The 21,694-nt window shown below is 32.3% G+C and overlaps 3 protein-coding genes across 3 annotated transcripts in view; 1 reads left to right on the top strand and 2 right to left on the bottom strand.

Moving 5' to 3' along the window:
• LOC107412847 (nascent polypeptide-associated complex subunit alpha-like protein 1) overlaps positions 1-21,694 on the top strand; it is a 444,693-nt gene that overhangs the window by 119,565 nt on the left and 303,434 nt on the right. The window lies entirely within an intron of this gene.
• Positions 11,396-12,274, bottom strand: LOC132804980 (uncharacterized). Its single transcript, XM_060819556.1, has one exon. The coding sequence runs from the start codon at positions 12,272-12,274 to the stop codon at positions 11,396-11,398; it is 879 nt and encodes a 292-aa protein (XP_060675539.1).
• Positions 14,203-21,236, bottom strand: LOC107412783 (ankyrin repeat-containing protein NPR4-like). Its single transcript, XM_060819555.1, has 4 exons — positions 20,678-21,236; positions 15,519-16,057; positions 14,372-14,950; positions 14,203-14,274 (listed from the first exon to the last, which is right to left on the bottom strand). Exons 1-4 carry the CDS (start codon positions 21,234-21,236, stop codon positions 14,203-14,205), a joined length of 1,749 nt encoding a protein of 582 aa, XP_060675538.1.

The following is a 21,694-nucleotide window of genomic DNA, read 5'->3' as shown; positions in this document are numbered from 1 at the left end:
CTTCCGCCGCTCGTGCATTTTTTTCCTGAATAAAAGCCACCCGTGGGTGACACTGTTCACTCACGGGATTGGCTGAAATTGCGACATGTGGCCCGTACTGTTCACTCAAGCCAGATATATTAAAATATTACGGTAGTCGGAAAACTTCACATGTCCATAACTTTTTAACCAGATGTCCAATTTAAGCGTGTCGATAGTCTATGAACTCATATCAACGAGTATTTTACAACCATACAAAAGTCAAACACAAAATTCTATAATCATAAAAAGTCAACTCCGGACACCTTTTGGACAGTTTGAACCTCGACTTGTTTTGCACATAACTTTCAAATCATAGCTTCGTTTTCGACGTGCCACTAGTCTACGAACTCGGGGCATCATGTACTTCGCTACGGTACCACGGTCAACTAGAAATTTCAACCGGAACAAAAAGTCAACTTTTGACCCACTCGGTCAACGGTCAACCTCGATCAACGTGCAAGAATTCCGATGTAGTTTGGGATGGGGTATTACAGTTACAGTTGGTATCACAGCCAGAGCCGAATCCGTGTACCAGCGAGAACGCTGGGCCCCAGGGGAGGTGAATTGTGTGATCCCACATTGGTTGGAAAGGAGAACAAAACATGCCTTATAAGAGGGTATGGATACCTTTCCCTTGAGAGGCCTTTTAAAACCGTACGGGCTGGGTCCAAAGCGGACAATATCTCATGCGGGTGGAATGGGCTGTTACATTTTAGCTATCATGTCAGATGCAAGGTGAGGGTCAGTCTATGCATCTGAGCCTTCATTTGTGAGAATGAAGACAATATTTTGAGAATCAGATTTGATCACTTTTTTCTTTTTTTTTGGTCTATTTGCCAACTATCTTTTTTAAAGCTAAGAGTTTTACTATGGAGGAGACACTTTGACATGTTTTTGGTAAATGACACTTCAACATGTTTGGTAGGGAAAAATATTGGATGAGGGGGAAAAAAAGAAAAGGCAAACCTTGATTGCAACATTATACAATGCACCATCCATCGTAAGCTACCTTGCTAGATATTTTGGATCCTCTCTCTCTCTCTCTCTCTCTCTCTCTCTATCTCTATCTTATCTTTATCTTATCTTGCATCTAACTATGTATATATGAAGGAGAAATGAACTTTGAGTGTCGGGTGTGAATGTTTGTTTTGCATGTTTCTTTAAATTAATTGTTCATTGGGACACTAAAATTTGGTTATGTCAATTGAATTTTAAAATTTAGAATTATTTGAGTTAAACCTTCAAAATTTCAAATTTATTACAAATTAGTTCAATCTTGGAGATTATTAAATATAAAACATGGAGAAAAGGGAAGCACAGGATTGCCAAGGTTAGTGCATTTGGCCCCATGCTTTTCTTTTCTTTTCTTTAATAAAGAAATTCACACCTTATTATTAATAGGTGGCTATGATGCAATGAAAAAAATAATATAAAATAAAATAAATATTTTTTTAAAATTTTTCAAATTTTTTGTTGAAAAATAAATTATGCTGATGTCATGGAATAGTAAATTTTACGATTAGTTAATTAGATTGATTTATAATAAATTTGAAACTACAGATTTCAATTTAAACAATTCCAAATTCCATAATTCAATTTGCATAATTCTTAAATTTAAAGTGCTAATCAGCAATTAACCATTTTTTTTCTTTCTTATGTTCTCACTAATGTTATTGTTACAAATCTTTCTCTTAACTTAACACTCCATTCCCTTAAACCAAACCACTTCTTTCCTTTCATTTTCTCTTTGTACGAACTTATTCTTTCTATGCTTGTCTTTTATCTTTTCAAGAAATAGAAAGAATCAAAAGAAAATAATAAAAGTTTTCATTCATTTTCACTTAACTAAAAGCAGAGAATGAGCTTAGATTTCCAAACAACTTGCAGCGTTAGGATAAAAGTAGGGTTATTCTGTGCTCTTTGGGTGTATTACAGATAAAACATGATGAAAAACGAAGCGCATGGTTCACGTCCCCAAGAAATACGTTTGTTTTTTTATTTTTTCAATTTTATAAAATATAAATAATTATTAATTTAATTAAAATAAATTGGTTTTTTATTTTTATATAATATATTGCATGTTTTTCAATAATATTGGATAAAATTTTTCAGCTTTTCAAACTTTTAATTATATTTTACCCTTTTTCAATTAAAGATAATGAAAATTAACTAATGATGGGATGTGTTTCGATAATGTTTCAAATTATATGATACTTTCTTAAACAGGGATAAAAAGACAGGAATCCATATAATATTAATCCAAAGAAAAAAGCAAGAGGAAAGAAAATAAAAAATAAAAAGCAAAGTTTCTTTTTCAAATGGTTTTCAGCTATCATGTTAGATGCCAGGTGAGGGTCAGTCTCTGCATCTGAGCCTTCATTGTGAGAATGAAGACAATCTTTTGAGAATCAGATTTGATCCCTTTTTTTCTTTGTTTTTTTGTTTTTTTTTTTTTTTTTTTTTTCTTATTTGCCAACTATCTTTCTTAAAGCTAAGAGTTTTACTATGGAGGAGACACTTTGACATGTTTTTGGTAAATGACACTTAAACATGTTTGGTAGGGAAAAATATTGGATGAGGGGGAAAAAAAGAAAAGGCAGTGGAGGAAGAAGAAAGATAGAATGGAAGACTAATTTCTTATTTGGTAGTAGGTGAAAATTTTCCAACCATCAAAGTCAATCATTCTAGAAGTCAATAGATTGAAGGAAGAGAGAAAGTTAAGCCAACCACTTTTTGGAGAGCTTAGAAGCCATAAATATACGTAGTTGCGAGCAAAATATATATTTTTTATTTTGGGCAAAAGTGAGCAAAATTAAAGTTGTTTACATTTTTTTTTCTGTCAATAATAAATTTAATCACTTGGAAAAGAAATTTCTATAATACAGAGCACTGACCTGTTCCAAGATTACAGCCAAACAATGCCAACTTTCTTTTGAACATTCTTACTTTATGGTTTTAATTATTTCCAAGGGAAAACTTCCAAATCATGTTCAAGATATTATATGTGCAAAATACTCGTTATTCTGTAAAAGAGGTAGCTTGTAAATTTCCTAAGAAACTCTCTCATTAAATGGGAATTTCATTTTCTCTTTTCGTAGGAGGACCCAATATCTAACTTAACCACAAGTTGTTCATCCACAAAATAAAAAGAAAATAGCAAATTGTTGAAAAATGAAAGTGGAATGGAAGAGATGACTATTAGGTAAACCCTGTTTGAACATGAATAGCTCTAAGGTGGCTCTAGGGTAGTTGAATATATAAAACCGATATATACGTATATATGTTAGAAATTGAGGGGAAAAATGTTTTGGGAATTGCTTGAAATTTAGCGGAATTGCCATTTCAGAGGGAGGAACACAATTCACAATTTTCATTGTCCATGATTTATTCACCAGCATTTGGAAAATAATTTACCCATTATTTCACAATGAATGTGAAAACCAGTTTAACAAGTGCTTTGCTTGTCTTTATGTTGCGTGCTTTTGAGCAACGTATAATGGAAGTACTCTCCTCTAGACAAGCACATAATTTTTTTAATACTCCATTCATGGCCACCATCATGGTAACTTCAATGTTGGTTAATTTCCAATGTGCTTTTGTAGTGAAAGGAAACATGTACTAAAAATTGATATTGTTGTATTAAAATTGTGAAGAAAACATAAAGGAGCCAGAGGGATTGTTGAAATTAAGATATCATTGTTACAAAAATTGATTGGGTTTCTTTAGATATTTCTTTCCTTATGTTATTTGGATGATTCGGAACATGTGATAGCTTCATATCCAGCGCCATATGATCCTCTTGTTTATTTCATAGAGTTATAGTATGTGTAATCTTATATTTGGAAAACTTATATTCATTAGGACCATGATCAAGATGTCTATAGTCAAAAGATAACAATTGCCATGCTCTGTTTTAATAAACAGAGCAACATTTACAAATTACCATCCTTTGTTTTTTGAAAACAGAGCTAACTTTCCCTAGTAGGAATCTGCTTAGAAATAAACTGAGCGTTTGTCTCCAGTGAAGATAAATATTGACCGAAGATGAACTAGCCGAGAGAGAAAACTAGCAATTATCGACCGAAGAATGAGTGGTGCAACTCCATGTCATCTTCATTACACGTAGCATCTCCTTCAGAGATGCCATCCACACAAATGAGGATCACATAAAACCAAATTCCATTGAATGGTGATTCCTTATACTTCGCCAAATGAACCAACTCACACACATTTGAGCATCATCACCAACCCAAAATGGAAATAGTTGTTAAAAGAGATAAATGTATGTAAAACAGCGCAAGGTGATAAGAAGCATCTCTTTCAAAAGTCTTGTTAGCTAAGTCTACCGTTTTGAATATTCTGTAAGTTTCGTATTGTGGATTATGTATATATTACAGTATATAATTATTGTAAACAATCAAGACTCAAGAGCATCAATACAAGTGTGAAGTATTCATTCCATACAATATTACTCTTCGTTCCCTCTCTTTTGCATTTACTCAAATATGAATTTCAACATCTTTGGTACTTTTATTTATTAATATAGTTGAAACAAACATATATATATATATAGATATATATATTTTATTTGACCACTTCTACGTTTATTCTTTTAATTTTCTTAATCTCATACCAAATAACTAATGGAAAATCCGGCAGAACCTCCCCTAAGGGTTGGATTTACCACAATTTTCCTGCATAGAAAATGCACTTCTATATACACCACCTTATTCCTCCCACTTTACTACAATTTACTTCCACAAATTTACAGGATTTCAAATAAATGACAGAGAACCAGTGCAGAATTATATAAATAATCGTCCAAATAGTATACAGAGGCGTTATCAAATACAATTGAATATGAAATTTAATACAATACAAGATAAAAAGAAATAATACAAGATAGAAAGGAAAGAAAAAGCCTCTTGCACTTTCAGCAATGAACCAAAATGTCGAGCTCGCTCCCGGACGATCAACGTCGACTAGCCTGGGCCTAAGGGAACAGAATTTAAAAACATGAAATGCTAATCATCTCAGTGAATGACCCAATCTACTATCCAATAATAATAATAAAGGGTAAATAACTTAGTTAATTGATTAATAATAAATAAGTAAATAAATAATAGGTAGTTAAAAAAATAATATTTTCCCTTAAAACCCTCACAATTCACTCAGTTGGAAAAGTTTCCTTTTTAAAACATTTTCACAAAATCCAACATTTTATGCCCTAAAAATCCAGAAAATATTTAATTAATAATTTGCAAATAAAAGAGAATAAATTAATAATCCAAAAATCTTAGTGGGAAATAATTATAAAAAATAAGACTAATGACAAATATTAAATTGGGAATAAAGTATTGTAACTAATTAATACGAAAACACAATAAAATTTACCTTAACAAAAATGATCCAAGAAATATTTAAATAAATAAAATAAAACCAAATAATTAACAATAGAACTCAATTTAGAATACCAAAACAATGTAACTTATAAAACACTATTAAAAAAATTTTAATTTAAATAAAATTATAAAATATTGTATAACTAAAATCATATCGTGAAAACCATATGATGCACCCACTATATACCAGTGGCACCAACGGTACCCAGCATCCCAAGCACCGCCAGACAGAAGGTTAAAGAGAGAAACAGGCATATGGTCGTGTGGCGTCCCACTACGCCACTGCAAACAGGCCTCCCGACCATGGCAACCACAGGACAATCCCATAAATGACCTGTGCATTACTCACATCCACCTGCACACTAACCACATCCACCTGCGCACTAATTATATCCATGTATACAGAACACCAGTACGTGTATGGTGCATCGAAAAATCATAAAATTCAATATATTTATTTTCAAATCTCAAAATCTCATAAATACTACCGGGTTTATTCCATCCAATTAAACCCGTAAATTTTTCACAATTCCTTTATAAATCATCGTCATAAATCCATCGCATAAATTCCATCAATTTCAAATCCATCAATGAAATTAACAATAATTTAAAATAAATATTCCTTCAATTCTTCAAAATTCAAAATATAATTAAATTTCACAATTCATCAATATATAAATACATTTTTATTAAACACAAATAAATTCACAATTAAATTCAACAGCAATTCAAATTCACAATTTCTTTAAAATTGAATTTCATAAAAATAAAATCTCCATAATTTTTCAAAATCAAATTATGCTTTAATACACATATACATTTCAATTTATTTAAATTGTGCCATCAAAATTCCAAACAAAATTTTACTAAACAATTAACACATGAAATATCACATTTTCAAATAATCAATTATCACAAAATACTTATAATTAAACACCCAAAATTAAGTTTGCAGGTAGGTCACTCACCTTGAGCACCCTATCCAACCAAGATCCTCCATATGATCAATTCTACGACTCAGACATGCTCCTAAAATAACAATATTACACAGAGTCAAATAAATTAATATTTTATTCGGATAAATAATACCCGATACCCGAGGGGTTTAACACAAACGGTGTCCAAAATTCGTAAATAAGGTATCTATGGAAAGCTAATGAAACGAGGATCACATTACCAACCTCCGTTGGACTCAACTTAACCACAGGTGGTCGAAAAGTGGATGGAAGGTTTCGGCCGAACTTCCTCCTCTTCTATCTCACAAACGGCTCGGAAATCTAGAGGAAAGGACCAACCACGGGACCGGTGGCTGCTAGAAAACTGGCCAACCACTACCTCAACGACCTCCGGCTTTAGGCGCCGATCCCGGCACATCCACCGACCAATCGATCGATGACTGGGTGCCAGGATTCATCCAACTGTGGGCCACCACACCGTCCGACGCGTGTAGCCGTACGGTGGCCGGAAGAGATGCAATAGGGAGAGAGAGATTGACGAGAAGGAGAAATGAAAAGAGAAGGAGAAGAAGGAAGAAGAAGCCCGTGGGGGCATTTTCCCACGTGGGGGAAAAGGAAAAAAGAAGAAAAAGAAAAAAAAAATATATATATATATAAAATAGTATTAAATAATACAATATTTTAAAAAAAACTTTACAGATTCATAACTTGTAAACCACATATCCGTTTTGGACGTGCCACTAGTCTATGAACTTGCATTGACGAGTACTTCATAACATACATGAGTCAAAACTCAACTTTGTACGAATAAAAAGTCAATTCCAGCACCCCTTGGATAGTTTAGATATCAACTTGTTTTGCCCATAATTTTCAAAAGGTAGCTCCATTTTCAACTTGCTACTAGTCTATGGACTCAGGTCGATGTATACTTTGCAAGATACCCCGGTCAAAGAGAAATTCCATCCGGATCAAAAAGTCAAATTTTGACCCCTCTCGGTCAATGGCGATCAAACCCGATCAACCTCGGTCAACGTAAAGAAAATTCCAATGTTGTTTGGGACGGGGTGTTACAGTCTTAATGTGAGCCAATCTTTTAAATTATACCAGTCATTTATCTAATAATTTTTAAATGTTACTAATTAACTTATTATATTATTAAATATTAATTATTAAACTTGTAAATACTAGGCATCAAAAAATTTTGCCATATAATATAATTGTTATATTGCTAAGAAAAAATAAAGAAGAAGAAGAATAAAATTTTCCATATAATATAATTGTCATATTACTAAGAAAAAATAAAGAAGAAGAAGAATAAGAAAAACAATACAAGCATCTATGCAACAGAGCGAGAGAAACAAAAATAAACAAGAGGGAAAAAAATTTTGAAAGAAGAGAAAAAAGAAACAAATCTAAAGGGGAAAAAATAAATAATTAGAGTCAGAGGAAAAAATAAAGATAAAGATGAATAACGATATAAAAGAAGATAAGGAAAACAGAAAAGGAAAAAGTGAAAGATAAGGGGGGGGGGGGGGGTGGATTTAAGTGCAAAAATAAATAAATTAATTAATTCATAATTAATTTGGTAAAAATGAAAGGAATAAAAGTATAATAATATAATATATATATATATATATAATACATAATTAATTCATATCCGTAACATAATTATGTTGTAAATACTTTAGTATAATAATATAAATATATATATATATATAATACATAATTAATTCATATCCGTAACATAATTATGTTGTAAATAACAAAGTATTTACCATTAAAAAAAATTACTAACTTACCTAACAAAAATTTTTCTTTTAAAATTTCTTATTCCAGCTTTGGAACTTTTTTATTTTTACCAGTTTAGATTTTATATATTAATTCATATCCGTAACATAATTATGTTGTATATGACAAGTATTTATGCTTAATATTATTTTAGTCAATTAGTTTTGGCTATTCATTAGTTTGAATTTGTTTGTTTTAGATTTTTTTTATTAGTTTACTTTTTTAATTTGATTCTTCTTTCGCTTTTAATATTTTATTTTGTAGGATTATATCCCATTTTGCTACCTAAATACACTGTAACAATGTTATTTGTATTTCTATAATCAATAAGGAAATAAAAACCATCTAAAAATAAATTTTCTTTTAAGATTATTCAAAATTGTCTTAAAACTCAAATAACAGAAAAAAAAATATATATATATATATATATTTATATTGTATTACCATACTATTATCTCTCTCTTCTTGTCAAAGTGCAAACAAGTGCATTAAATGGTCCCCCATAGTACACTTTGTTTGTTCCGCCCCCTGTCTGTGGTTCTTCAATCCAGCGTACCAAACATGCAATGATTTTGTACAAAGAGGAAGAGCTGACCGTGACGTAAACCCAGTTTGAACTTGAATAGCTCTGAGGTGGCTCTAAGGTAGTTGAATATATAAAACTGATATATATATATATATAGAATATAAAACTGATATATATATATATATATAATATATATATATATATATATATATATATGTTAGAGATTGAGGGGAAAAATGTTTTGGAAATTGCTTGAAATTTAGGGGAATTACAATTTTAAAAGGGAGAACACAATTCACAATTTTCATTGTCCATGATCTACTGGCTTTTTTCCTGTCCACTTTCTCCATTCTCATCCAATTTAATTCAACAGCATTTGGAAAATTATTTACCCGTTATTTCACAATGAATGTGAAAACCAGTTTAACTAGTGCTTTGCTTGTCTTTATGATGTGTGCCTCTAAGTAAGGTATAAAGGCAGTACTCTCCCCTGGACAAGCACAAAATTTTTTTAATATTCCATTCATGGCCACCGTCACGGTAACCTCAATGTTGGTTAAATTTCCAACGTGCTTTTTCTAGTGAAAGGAATCATGTACTAAAAATTGATATTGTTGTACTAAAATTGTGAAGAAAACATGAAGGGGCCAGAGGGTTTAAAATTGTGAAGAAAACATGAAGGAGCTAGAGGGGATGTTGAAATTAAGATGGTATTGTTAGTAAAATTGATTAGGCTTCTTTATATTATTTCTTTCCTTTTGTTACTTGGATGATTTGGAACATGTGATAGCTTTATATCCAGCACCATTTGATCCTATTGTTTATTTCACAGAGTTATAGTATGTGTCATCTTAGTTTTGGAAAAGTTATATTCATTAAGACAACCATCAAGATGCATGTAGTCAAATGATAACACATTGCCATGCTCTGTTTTTTAAAAAACAGAGCAACTTTTACAAATTTCCATCCTCTATTTTTTGGAAACAAAGCTAACTTTCCCTGATAGTAGGAATCTTCTTAGAAATAAACAGAGCGCTTGTCTCTAGTGAAGATAAATATCGACCAAGACTTGAGTTTTTGAGACTTAACTTTACTTGTTCCAACATTTGATCCGACATCTTGCAACATTTTCGAGCATCCTTCATGTGAGATCCCACATTGGTTGGAAAGGGGAACGAAGCATGCCATGTAAGTGGGTGTGGATACCTTTCCCTTGAGACGCATTTTGACAAAACCGTGAGGGCTGGGCCCAAAGCGGACAATATCTCGTGCGTATGGACTGGGCTATTACAGTTGGTATCAGAGCCAGACCTGGATTGGTGTGCCAGCCAAGATGCTGAGCCCCAAGGGGGGTAGATTGTGAGATCTCATATCGGTTGGAAAGGGGAACGAAGCATGCCATATAAGTGGGTGTGGATACCTTTCCCTTGAGATGTGTTTTAACAAAACCGTGCGGATTGGGCCCAAAGCGGATAATATCCCATACAAGTTGACTGGGTTGTTACACTTCAAGGTTGTGATTCCAACCAAATGACCATCCTTTCATATGATGCACTCCTGACCAGGTCGAGATCTAAATGATAAAGACAGGACGACCACCATGTTGACCATCACTTCTTCCATAATTCCAAATTTTACTATTGAAGACTTGCCAATTGAAGAAACAAGTATGTCTTTCTCCATTAGATTTTTGTCCATGTCATTTGAGCATAATGGGACTTCAACATTTTGATTTCTGACCCATCTCTTTGCATAATTCTTCACCACTAAAGTGCTAACTTCAGATGAGATGACCACTTTCTTAGCAGTAGTTTCGGCCAACCTCATTAAGTTTTCTGATCTTCCTTCCGATCGCAGATATGTGACTTCAATTCCTTCATTACATTGCCTTTGTGATTTTTAGGTTGAGTTAGTATTGTCACTGGCCCTTTTTCAGCAGCCTTCTTGTGGTTATTTGCTTCTTGTACCAATATCCTTGCCACAACATGTTGTCGTTGCATTCGTCTCTTCTGAGCCCTGGTGAGCGGTTAATAATGCTTATATTCTGCACAGTACTAGTGGCTTATTTCTGTAATTGGTGGCCTAAATGTCCTCAGCTTCTCAATTTTATGAGAAACCAATCTTATTCGATTATCTTTCGAAAATGTGAGCTTGGAGTCAAATTGCCCCCCTGGTGTTGATGGTTCAACTTCCAATGCCCATCTCACAGTTTTGGTCCTAAGCGCTTGAATACTGACTTTGGACTATGAGGCCTGTAATTCTCTGGTGGTGACTTTAACACATTTTGCTCACATATCTCTCCAGGTTGCTTCTTTCCATCGTCAACTCTATGTTTGCAGCGGGTACAAAGCACTTTGGTCGAATACTCTTTTTTCAGATTTTGTCATATGAGGATTGTCCTAGCTCGACCTTAACTCTAGGTTTAGTCAAGTTTACAATGTTGGCCGAAACCATATCCACTTCGGCCAATGGGAAAGGATTGCTATCAACCTTCATTACATCCTTTCCTTTTTCCGAAAACTTTATGGTGCCCTTGTCGATTAGAGCTTGCATTGCATTCGGAACACTACACAATGAACAGTTTGATGCATCCACATACCATGCCGCTTGTAGTACAGTTTCTTTTTAGTTTCTTTAGCTGGGGATAAAACATGGCCGTCAAGTAATTTAATTACCTTGTTGGCTAACATATAGTCAAAAATTTAGTCAACTTTGGATATGTCAAAACTGTAAACCTTTTCTAGCTCGAGCCAATTCTTTTTTATATCCATGACCAAATGAGGAATCCTTTGGTTCCTTGTTGGTTTAGCTAAAGCTTTGCATACATATGGCCTAGTGGCCACTACCTCAGTAGCATCGATTTCGATGGAGACATCCTTGATTCCTTGGTCTCCAACTTCGACCGAATAAATCTCCGTATTTGGATCTCTATAGTATGATCCCCGAGATGAGTTCTTCCTCTGATAATCTTCCTTTAAAATACCTTCATATCTGGATGCTCGAGAAACTATCTCGAACAAATCATGAAACTCCGTCCCGTCAAACTTCTTCCGAAGATTATAACCCAATACACTCTGGGCTAGCTTGACAAACTCTCTTTCTGGTATATCCAGATGCCATCTGATCCTTGCCCTTTTGAACCAAGTAATAAAGTTCTCCACTGATTCTCCTTCCATCTGACGCAAACGTGACAAATCAGCCGTAGAGATCTCTTGCTCAATCCTGTAAAATTGTTCATGGAATTTCTGCTCTAATTCTTGCCACCTATGGATCAAGTTTGGTTGCAGGTTGATGTACCATGAGAAAGCAGAACCTGTCAAAGAGTTAGCAAACAGACGGAGCTTTAAGAATTCATTGGCCACAGCTTCTCCACATTGAATAGTGAAGTGGCCTATGTGCTCCACAGTGGATTGATTCTCTTCACCCAAAAACAAGGTGAATTCAGGAAACCTGAATCCCCTTGGAAATTCTATCCGATTAATAGCCTCTAGGGAAGGCCTTTTATAGGATGGTCGGCCAATTCTTCTGAATGCAGGGCCGATCTTTTCCTGGATGATGGTCTCAACGGCCTCCCTATCCATGCCCTGGCCATTGTGTATCCAGTTTTGGACATTATGCTCGTGTCTCCATGTCGGGCCGTGCTAGTCGGCCTGGTGGTGATGATCTTCATTTTGGCCATATAGAAAGTTTTGGCCAAATTGTTTAGCATGCCCCCCACCATGACCTTGATTTTGGACAGGTGGCAAAATATGGGGCTGAATGTCTGCCCTTCCTCTGTTAACATTATTTGCGGCCTGAGGGGCCTGCATGCCATAAGGTGCTGCTTGAAAAGCCCGCACTAGATGTGGTACGGCCTGAAAGGCTAGTACAATCTGTTCTTCCCGGCCATTTCTAACATTCTGGCCTTGGTTTTTGGTTGGTCCTCCACCATAAATTGGGTGCCGAGCTGGTAGGGAAATATAAGGTTGTTGTTCTGGCATGACTATCCTTCCTTTACTTCCATTTGTTCTCGCTGGAACAGCTGGTGCATCGGTTCTTGCCATGTTACCTTCAAGTAAGGCTGAAAAGGCCTGCAACTATTATTCTTGCCCAGTAAATGGCCTTGCGCCACTCGACGAGGGTTGAGTAACTTGCAATTGTTGATGCAACAAATTCATAATGCCTTCCAGCATTGTTGGTGAGTCTCCTAATATGCTTCCATCTTCCTTTGTCCTTCCTTCAGATCTCGGGATAGCTAACAGATCGACTCATGGGTAGACATCTCTATCGAATCGAGAGTCTTGCCAACTTCTTTCTCTTTGTTGTTGTTACGGGTGTCGGACTCCAAAAACCTTGATCGAGTCTGAATCATTATCTTCAATTTAAAATTTGTGTAGTCCCATCGGACATGCCAAAAAGACATGTTGGAATAAAGTCAGAAAATTTTCAACAATCTGTCGTCTCCTAAATTTGCGAGCATGCCATTTCAAACCTGTAACAGTTCAAAGAAATAAAAAAAAAAAGTGCACCAAATGAATTAAACTCCTCAAACGATTGTATTGATTATTGGAGAACAAAAATAATCTTACAAGATCCGATTGCCTTAATGATTAAAGGACTTTTAAAATCAAAATTTCAACTAAAAACAACTAAGAACAATAAACTAGAGAAAGTAAATTCTAAAGAGAATAAACTAATTAGTCTAAGGTCTTGTAGCTGTAGTAGAGATGTGTCGAGATCACTTCAAAGCCAATGGAGCTTCAATTTATATAAGAGAAAATGGCCAAATACTTCATGCACTTTCAATGTGTGACATTTTGCCGAAACTCCAACTTCAAAATCTCAATTTATACATGTGACAATTGCATGACCATTTAATCTTCAATTAATGTGGGACCACTCCCAATTAATTAATCTCTCAATAATAATACTCCAATAAATTGGAAATATTAATTTTAAAAAAATGATATTTTTTTTGCCCAAACAAGATGTGTATGTAAAACAGCGCAAGGTGATAATAAGTAACACTTTCAAAAGTCTTGTTAGCTAAGTGCAAAGTTTTGAATATTCTGTAAGTTTGTAAACAATCAAAACTGAATGGTATCAATACAAGTGTGAAGTATTCATTCCATAAAATATTACTATTCGTTCACTCTCTTTTGCATTTGCTCAAATATGAATTTCAACATCTTCTGGTGCTTTTATTTAATAAATTTTAATTCTCTTTTTAGAAATATCGTTTCTTTTTAAATTTTCTTTCCTCTCGGTCTTTTCTTTGGTTTTTTTTTCTAATTTTTTTCGACAATCTTAATTAGAATTGCTATGAAATTGCAGCGCTTTTTTTCCAAACTAGATAAAAAAAAGTGCAATTTAAAAAAAAAAGGCATTATTAATTAATTAAAACCAAATTGAAGGCAGCGCTAATTATCATAAAACTAATAGTGGAGTTCATTGGAAGTACTTAACAATATCCAGCATAGCAAATACAATACATAGGGAGTTCCAACATTGATATGCAATTTGAATTTAACTATAATGTTTCAACTCCAGAGTCCAAAACGACTTCTGACACTGTTGCGAGGCTCAAATCTTCTGGCTTTTGCTAGTAACACGAGCAGTAACATAAAAGGAAAAAAAAGCAAGAAGAGGACGCCTGTAGACAAGTTGCTAATACCATTGCCAGGAACATAATAGTTGACCTTGAAGATGTTGTGGTTTTCTGTTCTAGGGATGACTGTCTTTATACCTTGCTCGAAAGCAAGAATCATCATGCAAAGTGAGATCTCTGTAACATATACTGTCCAAACAACTGGGAGTATAGTGACTGCCAATATTCTTCCACAAACCACGAGAAAAAGGTGGAACAACAAGGAACTAGAAGATACAACAAAAGCCAATTGATCATAAAATAGAAACCATTTGAATGCTTCACTTTGGTAGAGAACTGGTAGCCCTTGGTCGTTGTAACCACCGGGCATTGCGAAAGGGGCCGCAAAAGTGGCGGCAGCTATTATTGATGATACCAGTGAATTGACATTGGAGAAATCCTTCACCATATTTCCAAAATGTCCTTCATTTTTATACAGCTTCTTCTTGTCTGATGATACCATTACCATCTTTTCAAGCTGTTTCCAGTCGGCTTCTTCGTTTTCTTCAACTTGTATTTCATCTTTTTTCTTTTCCTTACTCTCAGCTTCATTCATTTTTCTTGTGTCCACTTTCTGTTCAGAATGTGGTGGTAAAACAATTTCTATCTCCAAACTCATCATGATCTTCAACTGGACCACATGCATGTACATAATCCATTACACTTTTCAATTATATTAATTAGCTTGAAAATATTTACTAATGCCAGCACACATGTCTTTGGATGCTTGAAATTAACCAGTATTATAATTGGTTTCAGAAAGGAAGATTAGCATAGAGACAAGAAGTACTACAACACTAAACATATATATAGATACACTATGATTAAATTATGGGGGTTAAATACATACATAAAATAATTTAACTATATATTGACATTATAAATAATGACCCTAAACCAAAACATTTCTTCCATAAAAAAGAAAAGAAAAAGAAAATTTTGAAATTACATAAATATTAGTATTTCTTTTCAAGAATAATGAACTATAAATCCAACGATCCAATTGCTTTATATAAATATAGTAGCAATGAATATATATATATATATATATATATATGGCTAATGATGTATTATGTATACCATCAAATATTCTCTATTGTAAATCTGAGTCATATTATGTTATATATGCATATTAATTAGATGATGTAAGCCATGCATTCATATATGGTTCTATTTCGTATGTGTGCCAGAAAACTTACAATTTCAGCATCCTTTAGCTTCTTGTTTGATAGAATTATGTCAACAAATGTCTTTTTGTCCTTGTTTGTAGCTCGCTTGTCAATTCTTGAGTCATTTGTAAGAATTCTTAAAATATGGAAATCTCCTACAGTAACGGCTACATTCAAAGCTGTATTTCCTTCATTGTCTTTCAGATTTATAAGATCCTGAAATGCCATGGCCCATTCTAGGAAAAATTTCACCACCATTTCCTCGCTACTTTCCACCGCAATATGAAGAGTTGTCCGACCGTGCTTATCCAACAACTCACAAACTTCTGGACAACTTTCCATCAGCACTCTAATGACAGCACCATGTCCTTTCTTTGCTGCAATGTGAAGGGCAGACAAGCCTTCTTTGTTCCTGGAGAAAGGAAGGTTCTTCCTATCTTTGTTCAAAAATCGTTCAGCAAGCACCTCATTGCCAACATGTGCGGCATAGTGAAGAGGAGTCCATCCAAAGTCATCAGCTTGTTCTAGTGTTAAAGCCTGAAGTTTCTCCATAATCTGAAGCCCAAAATCTACATAGGAACCGACAAATCGTAGATAAGGGCTAATAAGTTAAAGAAAGTATATATTTATATAACATATGCATTCAAATGCACTTCACTACCCATCTAACTTACATCGTTTCAATTGAAGGGAGGCTAAAATGTTCAATTGAGATCTTCAATTTTTATTTTGTTTGCAACAGCTAGAGAACTAAAAAATTGTTTAATGGTCAACTGAAAGAGGGATACGTGCATCCACTTTTTGACTATTTTGTATAACATATAAATAGGTGGTAAAAATGGCAGCCAAAGATTCTATTTTTGCAGCCTCAAAGATACAAAAATGACAGACAAAGAAAAAATGAAAAAAGGCTTAGGGCGTTGCCTTTAGTTACAACAATCACTTTTGGCTCTCTAAAATAATAAAAGAAGTATTCATTTATTAGAACGGCAGCGAAACTGGAAATTTTTGACCGCTCTTTTTCCTACAATTTCCTATATTGCAAAAAAAATTGAAAAGAGTTAATTTCATCCATCTTTCCAGAAGCTCATTTTAAATAAAGTTTGAATCCCTATGATTTAAAAATATCATAAATCTCCTTTCTAAGTCATTATATTCCTAATTGTTTCATTAACACTACACCAATTAATATCATTCGCACCCCTTACTATTTCTAAAACAAAGTTTTAATTTGATTTATTCTCTGATTTAAAAAATATCATAAATTTCTCTTCCAATTTTAAAAGTCATTAATTTTCTTTATTTGTTCTTCCATTCATACCTCTTAAATATCATATACATCCCTCGTAAAGATGTTAGTTGTAATTTTTAAAATTATGAATATTAAATTGTAATTTGTGAAAACCTTAAGAAGCAAGATGAAATATTGCCAATTAAAAATCAAGGGCTCAATTGAAAGATTTTAAAACATTAGGCTTTTGATGTAAATAATAAAAGTAGAAGGAAGTAAAGTGCATTTGATCTTTATGTGCCTTAATTATTGAACTCTAACATAATGGCATAATGAATTTTCACACGTTGTGAGCATACATCCCACCTAATTATGTTGAGAACATATTAATATGATAAGTATTACGAATTGTCGTCTGTCAAACTAACTTTTTATTTTTAAATTATTATTTTAAATGACACCCTTAATAATCAATATCATAGTGACCTTACATTAGAGCATAATCCTAATAGAACATTATTAAGAATAATATTAATACTGTAGTTTAATACGACACTAACGCAAGTTAAGGTTTTTTTTTTTTTTTTTTAATCAAGACATTACACAAGTTTAGTGAAGCAACTTTTTCTAAATTTTGAACCCCAAAAAAAATAAATAAACCCCTTTCTTAATTATTGCAATTTTTTTTTTCGAAATATTTGTCTTAGCAGGTGTTCTCTCCAAGTGTTAAGAAGGATTGATTTTTGGTCTTGTAATGACCATTCATGATCATGAGTAATATGGAAAAATAAAAGAACCAAATAGTTACAAATTAAGTTCAAATATTTCCCTTTTTTAAAAAAATAAAATAAAAATTAAATAGTTAGGGAGTAGATTTAATATTATACATCAACAAAAAGGAGAAAAATTGAAAGTTTTAAGGAGGAGGATTTCACTTAGAACTAGCTAAATCTAAGACATGGATATGTATTCATAATAGTTCTTACCACCATGCTAAGCCTACAAATAGAATGAATAAATTCATAAATACACTAACTCAAAATTTTAAAAGCTTTTGGACTCTATTAACCTTACATAAAAAAACATGAGAAATATTCAATGTGAGGGCAAATAAGGAAAGTTATTAATTTTTTTTTTTTAACTCAAACAATGAAGTTAATTAAGGCAACCCACCTATATGTGTATATATATATATATATATCAATCACTTTCTCACTTTCTCATCATTATGTTTTAATAGATTTTTCATTAAAACTTTACTGATTAATTTTTGTATCTTTAATTGTTGAGATTTAAAAACGTATTTAAATTTTTATATAAGTTAATTAAAAAATTAAAATCCTAAGATGATAAAATAAATTCTACCAAGATGCAGATTTTCTGTCTCTCTTCCACAACCCTTTTTCCTGTCTCAATGAAGGATTGCCACCTCATTTAAAATTTTTTTTAGAGAATAGTATTTCCTCACTGTCATTTTCTCTTCCGTTCAACCTTTGCATTGTTTTTCTATCAACCCACAATATTTTACTTCTAACTCCTAGCTTTTTGAGTTCTCATAATTGAATCTGCAAGTTACTTTTTAACTATATTTGCAAATCGTTTATGTTCTTTCTGTATTGCATACCATGGTTTTTTTATTTTTTTAATCACACAATTCACACTCATGGACCATGGTTAAAACTAAATCAATCACATAATTTTAGGACATTTAGTGGCATGACCCTCTCAGTTACTACATCAATGTTCTGTATGGTGGGTTTTTTCTTCCCCTTTATTTCTCTGTTTCCATTTCTTTTGTGGTTTTTCAGATATGGCTGCTCATTGGTTGGGATCGGCATGTGAAGATTGTGAGTAGATTTAAGATTGATGAAACCAACAAAATTTATATATAGATAATTTAACTGATGAAGTAAAACATTAAAGAAAATCAAAGGGCAAACAACATAATGGAAGAGAAACCAACGACAATAAAACTTATGTTTCCTTTTACATTTTAGATTATACATGTTCACTTTTAATTGAAAGAACAGAAAAAGAAACACCAAATGGGGACAGAGGATCTATGTAAACTCTATCATGATTCATATAAATTTTAAATGCATTTTTAAATCTCAATTTTTAAAAAGATTAAATGACATATAAATAAGATACGGATAAAAAAGTCAAAAAAAAAATCTAATAAAAAATTAATTAATATATATATATATATATATATAAGTTTTACTATGCAGATATCTGCATAAAATTTGATTATATAATATATACATGACATTCAATTTTCCTACCAACTTGATATTCTCGATTTATATAAAATAAGGTTTTGGTGGGGAGAGCCGAGTGGACATTTTAATCTCCTATCCCTAACATCAATATATATATATATATAGATATATAGAGAGAGAGCGAGAGAGAGAGATGCAACTAAACGTAAATGTTTTAGCAATGGAAGAGAACGACAAATGAAACAAGAATTTATGTCTTGAAGGGAAAGAATGCTTTTACCTGTCTTTGCGATGTCAAGTCTACTCGAGCAAAAAAGTCTACATAAGATAGTTCTTCGCAGTAAATAAGCGAGCAAAATCGTAAAACTTTGCCGTAAACCACAATTTAGTGAACCATACTCTGCCCAAGTTAAAGATACAGGACCTATAAGGGATATTGGAAAAGGACAGAATCTTTAGTTCAATAAGGAGGAATGAAAATTTTATTCGGATGGAAAGTTTATTCTTGGTTTTATCACTAGGTCCAACTTACAAATACATAGTTCAATAGTTCAGTGGTTTTATTTTTACCAATAAACTCATATATTGGTGGCATTCACATATGGTCCTTTTCAGCAAAATTTGTTTTTTTTTTTTTTTTAATGAAATTATAAATTTTGATTTTTGTATGTTTAGAATTTAAAAATGTGAACGGCAATAATTTTTATAACAATTTGATAAAAATGAAAATGGTAAAATTTATAAAGAACTTATTTTTTAGATAAATATTATTATTACAAATAAATTTGTCAAAGAAAAACTTTTATTTAAACTCTTTCATTTTTTGTCCTAATTATAATTAAATTCTATATTTTTGAAAAATTATCATCATATTTATTTAAACTAGTTAATTTAAATCATTAAAGATCATAATTATATTTTTATAATATTATTAGTTAATTATAAAATGTCCATTTTTAACATTCTTTTGTTAAATTAATTAGTAAAGAGTAATAATTAGTCTACTTTGATAGATTTAGAATACTAAAGGAACTTTCATATTTTAATAATGATTTTCCAAAAACGTAGGATCTAATATAATTATGGAAAAATTAAGGAATTTAAATGAAAATTTTCCTTTATAAAAAACTTATTACAAATAAATGATTTCAATTCATATGTATGATTAAATATCTATGGTGGATACTACAAATAGAAATAATATAAAGAATTAATAATTTATTATATGTTGTTATAGATTATAAGGATGGCGAATAATATCTATCAGGCTAATACTTGTAATTAACAGTGAAATTACAAAAAAAAAATGTTAATAAAATTTGCAAAAAAATTGTGTGATTTATCATTTAACAAGAAAACAATACTTAGAAATTCCATTAAAAAAAACCATTTAGCGAGCTAAAGATGCAAAATGTAACCATTAACATTTTTAATAAGTGCTATTAATTAAAGTGGATGTGAACTATGAATACATATATATATATATATATATATGCATGTATATATATATATATTATATTTACATATATATAAAGAAAAAAGAATAATAAATAAATATTTTCCATTTTGTACATAAAATAATATATACCACAAATGCAGAAAACTATCAAAATTTTCAACAATAAAACTAAAATATATTTTATAATTAAAAAGAGTAAATATGGGAAAGTATGAAAGGATAAAAGAAAAGAAATTAATGTCATAGGGGATCAATTAGTCAGTGATGATATACTTACGTCTTTTGGAGCGAATTGTGGCTGCGTGCAAGACGTTCATGCCGTTCCTTCCTTGATAAGAGCACTTTGGAGCATTGTTTAGGATATGCAGGGCAACTTGGTGAAGGCATCTATCCACCGCCATGAAAAGAGGAGAATCTCCTTCGCCGTTTACTATGGAAGCCAAATCGGGGTCCTCTTCAATCAGTAACTTAACAACCTCCAAGTGATTATGGCGAACAGCTTCATGGAGCGCTGTGTCTTTCTCATTATTCTGCATGGTCAATAGCCTCTTGTTTTGCTCAACATCTGTCTTTCGTGCCATTTCCACTAGAATTCTTACAGTTTCCAAATGCCCTAATTTTGATGCAATGTGAAGTGGAGTGTTTCCTTCATTGTTTTGCTCGTAAAGAAAACGCAGCAGATAATCATCTTCTTCAAGTCGCCTTAGCTTCCCAGATATAGCTGCTATATGAAGAATAGTGTTGTTTTGGCCACTGGATCTGATGTTGTCTGCATTGCCAATTAGATTGTGGTCGCTTAATCCATCAATTGCAGCATTATACAATTCACCGTCCATCTCAAGCTACCTTGCTAGATATTTTTGATCCAATCCCGACTTTATCCCTCTCTCTCTCTCTCTCTCTCTCTATATATATATATATATATACACATATAGCATTTAACCATGTTTATGTAAAAGAATAACTAGAGGTGATCGTTTGTATGGTCAAAATATTGAAACATGTGAGCATGTGATTTTAGATTTAGAAAATCCTAATTGAAGCATTTGGCGTTATAGGTGTAAAAGATGGCAAAATCTCACATGATCCGCCATCATAAAAGGTTATCATAAGTCGAATAAAGACATTTTAATAATTATATTATAAGTAAAAAATAAACTCAATCTTATCATTATAATTGTTGTGTTTTAAACAATTTATATTTATAATTTTTTTTCAAAAAAAAATTTATTTCTATGTTTAGCTTGTAATAGTATTTATTATTTTCTGTTTGTTTAAATATATTTTAATAGTT

Source organism: Ziziphus jujuba, chromosome 8 (assembly GCF_031755915.1).
Source record: "Ziziphus jujuba cultivar Dongzao chromosome 8, ASM3175591v1".
NCBI classification, from domain to species: domain Eukaryota; kingdom Viridiplantae; phylum Streptophyta; class Magnoliopsida; order Rosales; family Rhamnaceae; genus Ziziphus; species Ziziphus jujuba.
The sequence above is the reverse complement of the archived record's forward strand: the minus strand, read 5'-3'. Positions and strand labels throughout refer to the sequence as shown.

Bases quoted from the DNA above. Each gene is read 5' to 3' on its own strand.
- LOC132804980 (XM_060819556.1), bottom strand. From the start codon at position 12,274: ATGGATAGGGAGGCCGTTGAGACCATCATCCAGGAAAAGATCGGCCCT.
- LOC107412783 (XM_060819555.1), bottom strand. From the start codon at position 21,236: ATGGACGGTGAATTGTATAATGCTGCAATTGATGGATTAAGCGACCAC. The intron at 14,951-15,518 runs GTAAGTTTTCTG...CATGTGGTCCAG, and splicing joins AGCTAAAGGATGCTGAAATT to TTGAAGATCATGATGAGTTT. The intron at 14,275-14,371 runs GTCAACTATTAT...TCGTGTTACTAG, and splicing joins AAAACCACAACATCTTCAAG to CAAAAGCCAGAAGATTTGAG.